At 37.8% G+C, this 13,007-nt stretch overlaps 1 protein-coding gene and 1 pseudogene across 7 annotated transcripts in view; both read right to left on the reverse strand.

Moving 5' to 3' along the window:
* NEK10 (NIMA related kinase 10) overlaps window positions 1-13,007 on the reverse strand; it is a 228,195-nt gene that overhangs the window by 133,924 nt on the left and 81,264 nt on the right. The window contains exon 23 of one of the 7 annotated variants that reach the window (XM_044252588.1): window positions 11,762-11,833. The exons of the other annotated variants lie outside the window; for them this stretch is intronic. Coding sequence (XP_044108523.1) covers window positions 11,778-11,833 — 56 coding nt within the window. The 3' untranslated portion in view covers window positions 11,762-11,777. Of the gene's footprint in view, window positions 1-11,761; window positions 11,834-13,007 lie in introns of those variants that run through there. 7 annotated transcript variants of the gene reach the window in all.
* On the reverse strand, window positions 3,414-10,110 carry LOC122908420 (annotated as a pseudogene).

Raw genomic sequence — 13,007 nt, forward strand, 5'->3', positions numbered from 1 at the left:
AAGAAAATACAGAACAAAATTCCCCATGAAAATAGACACACACACACACACACACACACACACACAATCAAAAAAAATATAAGCAAGTAAAATCTAGACATAGATAAAAATGATAATACATAAGGGCCATTATGCCACAAATGCAAGGCTAATTCAACATTTAAAAGTCAATCAGTAGAGTTCACCAAATCAGCACATTAAAGAAGGAAAATCATATGATCATATGTATGAAAAGAATTTGACAAAATTCAACATCTGTTCTTTCCATTAAAGTATAAATAGGTATGTACTTCCTTAATCTGATAAAAGGCAACTATAAAAAGCTACAACTAATTCTCTACTTAATGTGAATATTTTTCTTTCAAGTTCAAAAATATGGGGTGCCTTGGTGGCTCAGTCATCAGGCCTCTGCCTTCGGCTCAGGTCATGATCTCAGGGTCCTGGGATCAAGCCCCACATCAGGGCTCCCTGCTCAGAACCACGTAGCGGCTTCCTTGCTTCTCTGTCTCCACCCTGCTCCTGCTCTATTTCTGTCGCTATCTCTGTCTCTCTCCCTCAAATAAGTAAATAAAAATATTTAAAAACAAAATAAAACAAAGCTGGATGTCAACTAGATTTGTTGTAGTGATCATTTTACTATATATACAAACATCAAATTATTATGTTTTACACCTGAAAGTAATAACATGGTGTGTGTCAATTATATCTATTAAAAAAAGAAAACAAATAAAAGATGTGGCAAGCTTGTTAATATATTGCTATACACTTTGATGAGATTGCTATATAAACAAATTGTCTAATGAGACTTTCATAAAATTCTTAATTCTGAATTCTTAAAATAAAGCAAAAACAATTTTTTTCCTTCTGAAGAGGATAAAGAAGAAGAAGATGGAGACAAAAGAGGAGGAGGAAGGGGCGCCTGGGTGGCTCAGTGGGTTAAAGCCTCTGTCTTCGGCTAAGGTCATGATCCCAGGCTAAGGTCCTGGGATTGAGTCCCACATCGGGCTCTCTGCTCAGCAGGGAGCCTGCTTCCTCCTCTCTCTCTCTCTCTGCCTGCCTGTCTGCCTACTTGTGATCTCTGTCTGACAAATAAATTAAAAAAAAAAAAAAAAAAAGAGGAGGAGGAGAAGGGAACACACTACTACAATGGCAGAGAAACAAATATCCAGGAATAATATGATAAAAGACATGAAAGATCAATGCAGGGAAAATTATACAATTTTGTTACAGTCATTAAAGACTATAATTAATGGAGAGAAACTCCAAGTTCATGGATTAGAATTCTCAATATTACATAGATGCCATTCTTTCTAAATTAACTTATATAATTCCAATCAAATGCCTCCAAATATTTTGGGTAGAATTTCACAAACTAAGTATAAAATTAACATACTTAATAGAAATAGAAACAAAAGGAGCCATGGATTTTGATAAAAAGACAAGATTTCCTATAAGATATTAAAAATTATTACAAGGCAGTATTAACTGAAGGATACAAAAAGAAAAGAAAAAAACAAACAAACAAGGCAAGAATGTTCCCTCTCACCATTCTTATTCAAGATTGTACTAGTGGTCCAAGTTGAAGTAAGTAAAGCTAGTTAGTATGATACTTGCATACAAATCTTTGCAAACATAATTTTTAATTTATTTTTTAACAAATTTGTTGCAGTGAGATTACTGGATAATACATTAAGTGTATGATTAAGTTTTTTAAAAACTGTCAAACCAATATATTTTCCAGTCCTTTCTCACCAGAAATGTATGAGTTCTAGTTGCTTCTAATGCCTACCAGCTTATGGTATTGTCAGATTTATTTATTTACTTACTTACCTATGTACATATTTATTTATTTATTTTGGATTTTTTTTTTTCCCCCTCAAGTAAGCTCTAGGCTCAAGGTAGGGCTTGAAATCATAACCATGAGAGCAAGAGTCACATGGTCTACCAACTGAGCCAGCCAGGTGTCCCTGTTGTCAGTTTTTGTTGCTTTTTTTTAAATTAACCATTCTAGTAAGTATGTAGTGAAAGCTCAATATAGCTTTAATTTGCACTTCCCTAATGACTAATAGTTTTGAACATTTTTCATGTACTTATTTGTCATCTCTGCATCTTCTTTAGTGACATATTTAAAACGTGGCCCATTATTTGACTGGATTGTTTTCTTATGGATTGAGTATTGGGTACAAATTCTTTATCAGGTATATTGTTTGTAATATTTTCTTCCAGTCTGAAGCTTGTCTTTTCATTCTCTTAATGTCTTCCATAGAACAGATGCTTTAAGCTTTGGTGAATTTCAATTAATTTTTTTTTCTTTTATATATTGCAGTTTTGATGATGTTGTAGCTCAGAAATCCTTGCCTAAGTCATGTAAAATAGTTCAGGCTATTCTGCTGAAAGGCCAGACAGAGTAGAGCAGCCTGGAGGATGAGAGGCCCAGCTGCAGCCAAACTCCAGAGCCTCCCCGCCAGCCATGTGAGTGTCCACGCTTCACCCGGAGTCAAGGCTTCAGATGCAGCCCCAGCTGACAGCTTCACTGAATTCTCTTAAGACACCCTAAGCCAGAACCACTCAGCTAAGCTACTCCTGGATTCCTGGCCCTCAGAAATAGTGTCTTCAGCTGCCAAATTTTGCAGCAACTTATTACATAGTAATAACTAATACAACTGCTACCACCTTAGTCCAAACCGCCATGCATGTTCATGTAGACTACCGAACAAGACCTCCTCAGCAGGACTTGTGCTGCTATCACTTCCTCCAAAACCTAATTCTCTATACCAAAGCCAAAATGATCTTGGGAAAACCTAGAGCAGAGACTACCACTCACAGTTAAAGTTCAACAAAGACTTATAAATACTAAGAATAAAACCCAAACTCCTACCAGGTATAGAAGACCATATATTTCTGGGTTTTCAGAGAAGTCTTTCTTGACCATACTATCATAAATATTTGTCCCTTTCTTTAATACTCTTCTTTTACATTTGGTCCATATCTTTCATTATCTAATTTTTTTTACATTATACTGCCATTTAAAACCATTTAAAATCTTTAATCAAATTTCATCAAAGATTACCAGACATGTTACATGTCATGATTAGCTTTCTATAAAGAACTTTGCTTTCTGTATACAAATCAATGTCAGTGAAATAAAAAATAAAACCATCTATGAGGAAAAGAACTTTATTAACCTTGTTTCCAACTTTATTCCCAGACTTTGTCAGCTTAATTAGCAGCCAAGAATGAATTGTGTTTAAGCAAACACTGAGAAGAGCTGCAGTGTCCAAGGGACTTGGCCTTAAAAATATTAGAGATCTAGATTTTATCCATGAACAAAATGTTGAAAAGAAGTCATAATATAAAATAGCAGCTCCCAGTAACTTCCTCAAGTTTTATCTTCTTCAAGAAAATGGCTCAGTTCATTGGTCTGCTTCATTCTTAGAAGGCTTATCAAAATTCTCCAAAAGATCTGGAACTTCATCATCCTCCTTCTCTCTGGGAACAAGGGATGGTTTTCCATCCACACACTATGTGGACAGAGCTTCAGCCAATCTTTGTAAACTAGTCAGACTGTCTGCACTAAGTTGGTTGAAGATACTGGGTAGCGTTTCTGTTAGCTGCTCTGTGTCAGTATGGTCTGTAATGGAGACAGTGTTCACCACCAGGGCTTCCCGAACTTTCAGGTTGTGAAAGTGGATTTCTGTTCCTTGGTTTGTGAACACATTCACTTCTTCAATACCAGAGACACTGTTTGCCCCTAACTTCTTTAAGGAGAACTTAAGCTTTTTATCATCTGCTCTAGCGTTCTATGAACCATCTTTCGGGGAGCAGTTCCTTTCCCACCAATGCGTACTTGTGCTTGCAGTGTGGTTAGTTTCTCCTGATTTATGATAGTTTCTTTGATCTTGCTGGAGCAAAAATGGGACCATGAGGGTGACGAGGGGTCTGTTTTTGTTTAATATTCATTTATGTATTTAGTGTTTATCATTCTTAACTAGTATGCAAGATCCATACTTTGTGTTATCACTGTATATTGACAGAGCTATATCTTTTCATAAATATATGGATATATAGCTGACCCTTGAACAATATGAGGGTTAGGGGTGCTAATGGCCAGCACAGTCAAAAATCTGTATATAACTTGGATTCTCCCTAAACTTAACTACTAACAATCACCTGTGGACAGGAAGCCTTGTAACATAAATAGCCAACAAACATACTTTGTACATTATGAGTATTATGTATTGTATTCTCACAATAAAGTAGACAAAAATGATATTAAGAAAGTTATAAGGAAGAAAAGATACACTTACAACCCTGAAATATATTTACCGGAAAAAAAAAAAAAAACATGTATAAATGGACCAGTGCAATTTAAACCCATGTTGTTCAAGGGTCAAATATAAATGTATATCTATCTATCTATCTAAATATCTAATTATCTAATTATAAATCTATCTGCCCTTTCAGCTCAGCAGCAGTAATGAGGAATAGTAGAAGGCTAAGTTTTACAAAGTATTTTTTAAGACTATTCACAAGTTAAGGGCACCTGGATGGCTCAGTTGGTTAAGCATTCAACTCTTGATTTTAGCTCAGGTCATGATCTCAAAGTCCTGGGACCGTGCCCCATATTGGGCTCCACAAACAGCAAGAAGTCTGCTTGAGATTCTCTCTCTCCCTTTGCCTTTACCCATTCTCCTCTGCTCAGGCTCTCTCTCTCAAATAAATAAACAAATATTTAAAAAAGGACTATTCATGAATTAGACGGCTTGCTTTAATCTTCTCATTCCTCCTTGTGTGTATTGGAGAAAATTAGTAGAAATAGTATAGCATATCAGTATTTTGGGGAGCTCACTATAACTTTTGCACACACAGACTTCATGTACTTACGATCTAAAATAATCCTTTAACTTTTAGTCTTAGTGCTACATAGAAATTATCTTGTTTTTATAAAAATACCGTTGATTTTGAAAGGCAAAAACTAAGCAGTGGTACTTACAAGCGTTCTACTCACTCTATGTAATGTAGATAATGGCAGAAACTCAGATGGATGTCTACAAAAACACAGGTAGTTGGCAAATATTCATAAAAAGCTAATATTGTTTGGCCATTCGGAAGATTTTGGTAGTAGTGGTAATGTTTCTATTACTCTTTCTACATTCATGATCATATTTGGAGCAGAGGAAAAGGATTTATTTCAGAAACTGTGGTCATAAAAGCATTCATGTGTTATTATAGAAATTCAAAATGACAACAGATGACATTTTACATATAGCACATTATGCCTTAAAAAAAAAAATCTAAAAAAATCTCTCCTTGGATAGAATGAATGATATAGGAAATGCTAAAACTGTAGCCTGTTTGTGCTACAGCCTATAGCTGTCAACCTTCAGATGGAAAATGTGTATGGCCTCTGGTTGAGTGCCTAGATTCTTGCTCTGTCATTTACTATCTATGTGACATTGGATCCATAACTCAACTACTCTTGTTTTCTCAAAAAGAGACTATGAAACTTATCTTTTGCAAGGAGTCATAAGGTTATTTCCATCCCTCTCCATAGGGCACTTTCACCCACCACCTGTGTCAGTAGCTCCCAAATTCAAAGCCATGCCAGTTCATTCCCAGCTATAGGCAGCACCTGGTCCTTCACACCCCAGACTGAGCTCATCATTCACAGTCACCCAGGATACCCCAAGCAGCAGATGGCATCTCATCTTCCCCATTTTCTGGGCTTGAAATCTCTGCCTCTTCCCTGTTGCTCCCATGTTCGTTAACTCTTCACCTCTTGTATCTGACTCTTTCTTTTTATTCTGTGACCATAGTTTAAATATACCAGGAGCTCAGGCCCTCCCTTTTCCTGCAAGAACCTAGGTGCATCTCATTAGAAAACTTTTTTTTCTAATTCATTCCACAGGGTATTTAACAACGGAATTACCTACCAACCCCTGTCTTCGTTACAGCAAGCCCCCAAATAAGTGCCAGAATGTCTCCTGACTGCTATGGTTTATAAAGTTTCCAGCTGCCCTAGGCCTTCAATACTGTCCCTTTACTCACTGATTCATCCATTTCTCCCATAACCAGATCAGAAGCTATCCATATTGACATAGCTCATAGAGACCATGGTAGAGATACACATTAAACAAAGTATTACATATATAAATTTATAAATGTGGTAAGATCATTAAAAATCAGGTAGATTTATAATACTATGAGAGAGTAACACAGAAAATACAGCAGATCAAGAAAATCTGTGACAAAATGGTGATTGAGGGAATACATAACAGAGAACAAGAGTTAACTAGGTATGAAGAGGAAGTGGAAAAGAGATATCCAGCAGAGGAACCTGCATGTGCAAAAGTCCTGTGATCAAGAAAACATGATCCATTAAGGAACAGAGGGAAAGTCCTGTGATCAAGGGAGCATGGTCAGTTGAAGAACTGAAAAAAAGGCCAGGTTGGTTGGGAAGGTAGACAATGAGGGGCATGGCCAGATGATGCAAGAACCTGCAGGCCATGTTCAGATGAAAGATCCCTGTCAATACTGCCCAACTTAAAATGTCCATCTCAAAAAACTATTGGATTCCTCCAATTCATTCAACACAGTTATTGATTATGAGGCCCCCATGCCCACAAGGATGTCTTCTTCTTTACCTGAATTGATCTTTCTGGGGGAATACTATAAAGAGAGTTGATGAAGAGATGAACACTAGAGCCAGATGTAGTTCATCCCTGGTACTGTCAACCTATTAGCTGGGTGATTTAAGCGAGTTTTCTAACCTCTCTCTTTTCATTATCTGTGAGAATGGGAATGTGCCTGAGATATTGGACGAGGTAGTGAACATATAACTTTCATCCTATAGTAAATGCTTAAGAGATGTAGCTATGGATGGTTCCTCCTTTCCTTCAAAGCACAGCTAAAATTTTCACCATGATAAAAATGTCTTTTCTGAGTAAAATAAAAACCATGAGTGACTGTGACGATTCCAGGAAAAGATCAGTTGAAATCTCTACAGTGCCAGGCAATGACGAGGCATCTACTTGATGCCTAATTCAGAAAGATATCCATCTTGTAATCTCTCCCATCTCTCTACCTCTAAGCTCTTTCCTTCTGCCTCAGTAAATGAAGGCCAACTTCCAACTTCCACAGTGACAAGATCATCAGTAACATCCTCTCCAGGCAGGGCTATGTGGGGAAATAAGGGGTTCTTGGAAGGATGCTCAACAAACCCCTGCCTCTTCACAGCGCTTCCTCCTCCAAAAGCCACTCAAATTCCTAATGTGAGCTCTTCCACTGTGCCACCCACCCTTCCAAAGCTTCCTTTCCCAGTGCAGGCCTTTCCCTGGATGAGAGAAAGTAAAGTATTTCCTCTTCTCAACAGCATCATTATTTGACTGATTTCTTTTGACGGAATTATTATCAAAAAGAGCTGTAGGATGTAAAATTCAACTCCTGATATAAAAGTACTTTCTGAATTCTAGGTAACTCCATATCTTTAATACACAAACATCATTTCACTCTAGGACATCTACCAGTAGACTAGATTCTCAGGGGAAACCAGTGCCCTTACTAAATATGGGCTCTTCTAAAATCACTTTCCAATGTGGGCTTTATTCTGGTTACCATGACTTAGAATAATGAATGAAACTTTTAAACACATGGTTCTAATATTAAATAGGAGTACTAAGGGTCAGATTCTTATAAACAACAGTAAGTCAGGCTCTTGCTCTTTCTCATTCTCTCTCTCTCTCTCTCTCTCTCTCACACACACACACACACAAACACACACACTGTTTTATGGCCTGATTATAGAGTTTAAAAGGCTCCAGTGGCTTCAGTACACTTCAGAGGCTGGGCAGACTGATCAGATGTGTAGTAACATGCACTGTTGAATTAGTCTGTGTAAAAATAGGCACTCCCACCCACTCACCATGCTGTTTCAAAGAACACACGTTGGGAAAACTCACAAAATGAAAATAACATGTCCAGAACACATCTGATTCTACCCTTTACATTAAAAATTCCTTAGAGAACTGGGGCGCCTGGGTGGCTCAGTGGATTAAGCCTCTGCCTTCAGCCCAGGTCATGGTCTGGGGTCCTGGGATCGAGCCCTGCATCGGGCTCTGCTCCGCAAGGGAGCCTGCTTCTCCCTCTCTCTCTGCCTGCCTCTCTGCCTACTTGTGATCTCTGCCTGTCAAATAAATAAATAAAATCTTTAAAAAAAAATTCCTTAGAGAACTAAATCATAACCCAATATATCCATATGAAAACACACACTAAAACAAATTGTATTATCCTGGTCCTTTGGTGCTTTTATAGGCCATATAAACCCAGCACTGGAAAGATTTTAGTCCCATTTTTTTCCTAAGATGGTAGACATCCAAGCCCCCTTATTCACTTACGCAGTCAATTAAGGTGAGTCCATCCCACCAGGAGAGCATAACTATCATCTAGTCAAGATCATCACTTTCAGGATGTCCTGCTTGGACTTTCTTGGGACTACCATTCTCATCTTTTCCTGGAAGCCAACTGCTATTCAAATCTCAGAACTGCAGAATGACCCACTGGCAATGTGAGAATTTTAGAAAATTTTTTAGAAATTAGATTTGACTATTTCCCTATTTCACATGACCTAATAGCAATATAAGGAAACCGGTGGGCTTGACAGAAAATATTCTTGCTTTCCTAGTGACATGAAGGTAATTTGTTGACTGAGAGAAATTCTAGAAATAGTGTGGCTACCCTTACTACCCAGATGTTACACGACAGTATGCAACATGAGTGACTCAATAGTCTGTAGTCTTTTTTTTTCCAATTTATTTATTTTCAGGAAAACATTATTCATTATTTTTTCACCACACCCAGTGCTCCATGCAAGCCGTGCCCTCTATAGTACCCACCACCTGGTACCCCAACCTCCCAACCCCCCGTCTTTTAAGAACACTCAAAGCTCTGTGTTGGCTTAGACTCAAAAAGATACTATATCTGGTTTATGAGAAATAAACCACACAACATGTTCAAAGAAAGATCAAGAGACCTACAAAAGCTACAGACTCATTATGTGCCTAGTTAGCCAGGAGATTTTGGAGGGGTATGAGATAATAAATATGCATAGAAGGACTTTGACTTCCCTATCAGAAGTGTAACACTAATTCGTTTTTCCTGTAATGACGTAGATTTCTCAACCATTCCAACCATTCGTTGGCTGAACCAACGAATGACAATTACCATGATATTGGTAATCCTCTAGAAAACAATTAAAATGCCAAGACTTTAGCAATAGAGAGGTCTAATTTGATTTCTCAAACTTTGTTGGCACTCAATAGAGTAAATTCTTTCATACTTTGGGTTACATTATTTGCTGTGATGCCAATGGGAATTGCTTGTAACTTTCCCCATTTATGCACCTGATTTCACTTTAATCCTCATTTCCTCTTATATTAAACTCTCTTCCCACAAAATCTTAACTGTCAAGGTCAAGATCTCAAACCCAACTATCTTCCCTAATCATCATTTTTCATTTGCAACTGGTTTCTAAATATTTCTACCTGGGTATGTTTTAGTTCATTTGTTCATACATTCATTCATCTATCCATGTAGTCAACAAATATTATAAAGTGCTTTCTGAGAAATAAAAGTCAAGAAAACCAGTTTCCTTTACCTCAAGGAGGGAATGGCAATAAATCATTGCCCTATGTGCTGAGAAAGGCAAGCCTGCTATCCTTAAGGAGCCCAGAAATAGCACCTGTCAGATGTGGCCATCAAAGATGCCACCTGGAGGAATGGCATTTGAACTGAGTAGCAGAGGGTATTCCGGGGAGAGAGAACACGATGTTGGAAGTCACAGAGGTATAGGACCACAGCATGGTCTGTTCAGGAGGGAGCAATTTGTCCCATGAGGCTAGAGTAAAGAGCAAAGGTGAGATCATGAAGAAAGGAGTTTGGGCACCCTAAAGAATGTCATAGGGAGCTACCTAAAGGACTTTAACCAGGAAAGGATATGATCAGATTTCTAAAGCAGTATGTCCAAACCCTTACAACCTTAAATCCCCTCACCCAATTCTCTGGTGTCACAATCTTCACAAACTCAGACTCTTTCTCACTGTTCTCACACCTCATTGACTAAGCACATAATTTTTTAAATTCTGGGTCTCAAATAATTGATAAATCTAATCCTTCTGCGATATCCTCTTCTGCTGCTGCCATAGGTGAAGCCCACATTACATCTTCCCTGGACAACTGCAAGGGCCTTTGGCAGCAAATACTGAGGACTAGCTCTCAAAAAGCCATTAGGGGTGCCTGGGTGGCTCAGTCGTTAGGCATCTGCCTTTGGCTCTGGTCGTGGTCTCTGGGGTCCTGGAATCGAGTCCTGTATCGGGCTCAATTTTTCCTCTGGCTGCTGTGTTCGCTCTCTCATTATGTCTCTGTCTAATAAATAAATAAAATCTTTTTTAAAAAAAAGCCATCAGCCACCCCTTTATCCCTTTCTTAGCCCCAACTATAGAGGCTGAAAGCTCAACTAGACAGTCTCCCTTATATCAGGGGGTGGTAACGTGACTTGGCTTTGGCCAACAAAAGTAAGACATATAATGAGACTGAAAGATTTTCTTTAATGATAAAAGGAAATAGCCATTTGAAGAACAGAATTGTTTTTGTTTGCTTTTTTTTTTTTTAACCTAGCTGCCATCCTACTTCCTGTCTGAATCTGGTAGCCTGGAGCTCTGGCCAATCTGCTGAGGATAATGGGGGGGGGGGGAGATAGAAATGCCTAGATCATGGTTGACCTCCTTGAATTGTTAAACCAGCACTAGAACTGCCTACCTCCAGACCCCTTGTTATGAGATCATTACACATCCTTACAGTATAAGTCATTGTTATTCTGTCTTTTTGCATCGAAACAGATCTTAACTGATACATCTCCTGAACTGGGGATCTGTCTCCAGTCTTTCCCTATGGTGACCCTACCCTGTCATTACATCCCATATCTGATCACATTATTTCCAGTCTAGAAACTTCTAAAGATAAGTCTCTGACTAAATAAACATCAATGCCCAAGCTCTTCACCCACCAAAGTCCCTATTGTCTTGACTCATTGAACATCACACTAGTGCCTAGGCACACTGTACCACTTTGGTTCTCTAACCTTTTGTATTGCTGTAGCCCATGCCTGGAATTCTTTCCTGCTCACCTCCTCACCTGAAGGCCCCACAGACAGAGTCAATCACATTTTCCCCTGCACCTGAAAGTTGTGATAGATTACATCCTCTGGGGAGGAGGAACACATCTTCACCCTTTTAAACTTGACTTGCTTTGACCCATGAAGTCAGGGCAGAAGTTTTAAGAGTGGAGGTATGGTTGCCATGCTTTTGCTTTCCTGCCTCCGCAATGTTGAAGCAGGTGTAAAGGAGCTTCATGCAGCCTGGGTCTCTGAGCACAGCTCCCTTAGTGACCGACGTCGCACACAGAGTATGAGCTAAGATAGAAACCTTGCTGTTTTAAGCCAGGGTGGGCAAATGTTGTCTTTTTTTCCTTTCCTTCTTCTTTTTCTTTTTTTTTTTTAAATTTGGGATCAGGGGAGAAAATGAGAGCAGGAGAGGCTTATATTAAATGTGGGTATTTGAAAAGGTCAAGAAATGTGAAACGGTGGGTCTGCGAGCAAGTTCATTTCCAACAGATCCCCTCCTTCAGAGCCATTCTATAATGGGATAGTACAGTGTAGGTCTTACTTGATCTGCTGAAGCTCTTAGAAGTGACCTTGACTAAACCTTGCTTAGTGTGCTACTGAGTCAGGTCTGTTCCCTTGTGTGGCATCCAAGGTTGCAAATAAGTGCAGAGGCAAGACCTGGACATGTTTCACAGAACAAGTCATTAAAATATACAGTCTTTTAAATGGAAATATATTTAGACATTAAAATTAAACAGCATTTGTAAAACCACACAAACCTAAATATTAGTATTTAATATAAACTTAGTACTTTCTACTCTGCTGCCTCATGAAGGCAAATTCCCAGCTAGTGTGCTTACTATAAATAATTACACACCAACCTCAATTTTAAAACATCTAATTCATCTACATTAAGAAAAAGAGAAGAAGAGGGAAATTTTTATTTTTCTAAAGCTTTTTTGTCTGGTTACATTTTCAGTACATTTTGTCTCATGGATCTTAAACATCATTTGTCAATTCTGTGGATCTTTCCTGGGAGTAAATAAACCTTCTAGCACAAGAGAAGAGAAAAATAAAATATGACAAGGCTGCCCCTTTGTGGTGACATGATTTCATACACACTCCAGCCTCTTTTTATAGGCTCTATGAATGGCTTTATTTCAACCTCCCAAAATATAGGCATCTTCTATATTTGGTTTCAAATTAATGCTAGGTTTTAATTTAACCACACCCATCATAAAAATAAAAGTCTCTAAAGTCAACATTTATATCAATAGTGATAGACAGTGAAAAATATTTTCATCACTATTACATTTAAACTATCTTTAAGTCTTTAAGTGATATTAAGTCCCTTTGGATGATCTTTTTCATCATAAAATCATTTTATACTCATTGAAAAGGACAACAGCACATCAACACCCTGTCCATGTAACTGTTTTAATAGAAAGAAACTAGATTAAGGTAAGATTCTGTTCTGAGGTATATCACTAATTCTTTATTTGAAACTAGAAAAATATTACCTTATTTAATGCTAAAAAGTTTTAAAAGCTGAAAATAATTTTTAAGTTAGTAACACTCAAGTATAAGTCTAATAAATATTAACAATAAAAAGGCTGGGCAGAATGGTGATGAGGGGCAGGACAGAGAAAAATAAAATAAAAGTTTATTTATCCTTGTAAACAAAGTAACTTTTTTTCTGAGAGTCCTTCACAATTTGAGTACAAGTAAAAATACTTATTTTTTTTTTAAAGATAGAGAGTATAATGAAAGTGGGATATTTTGTTACATCTAATGTATAGACTTAATAATGTAACTGGCCTGCCCATTTGGGTTTAAAAGGTAGATTGACTGG

This window comes from Neovison vison, chromosome 6, assembly GCF_020171115.1.
Source record: "Neovison vison isolate M4711 chromosome 6, ASM_NN_V1, whole genome shotgun sequence".
NCBI classification, from domain to species: domain Eukaryota; kingdom Metazoa; phylum Chordata; class Mammalia; order Carnivora; family Mustelidae; genus Neogale; species Neogale vison.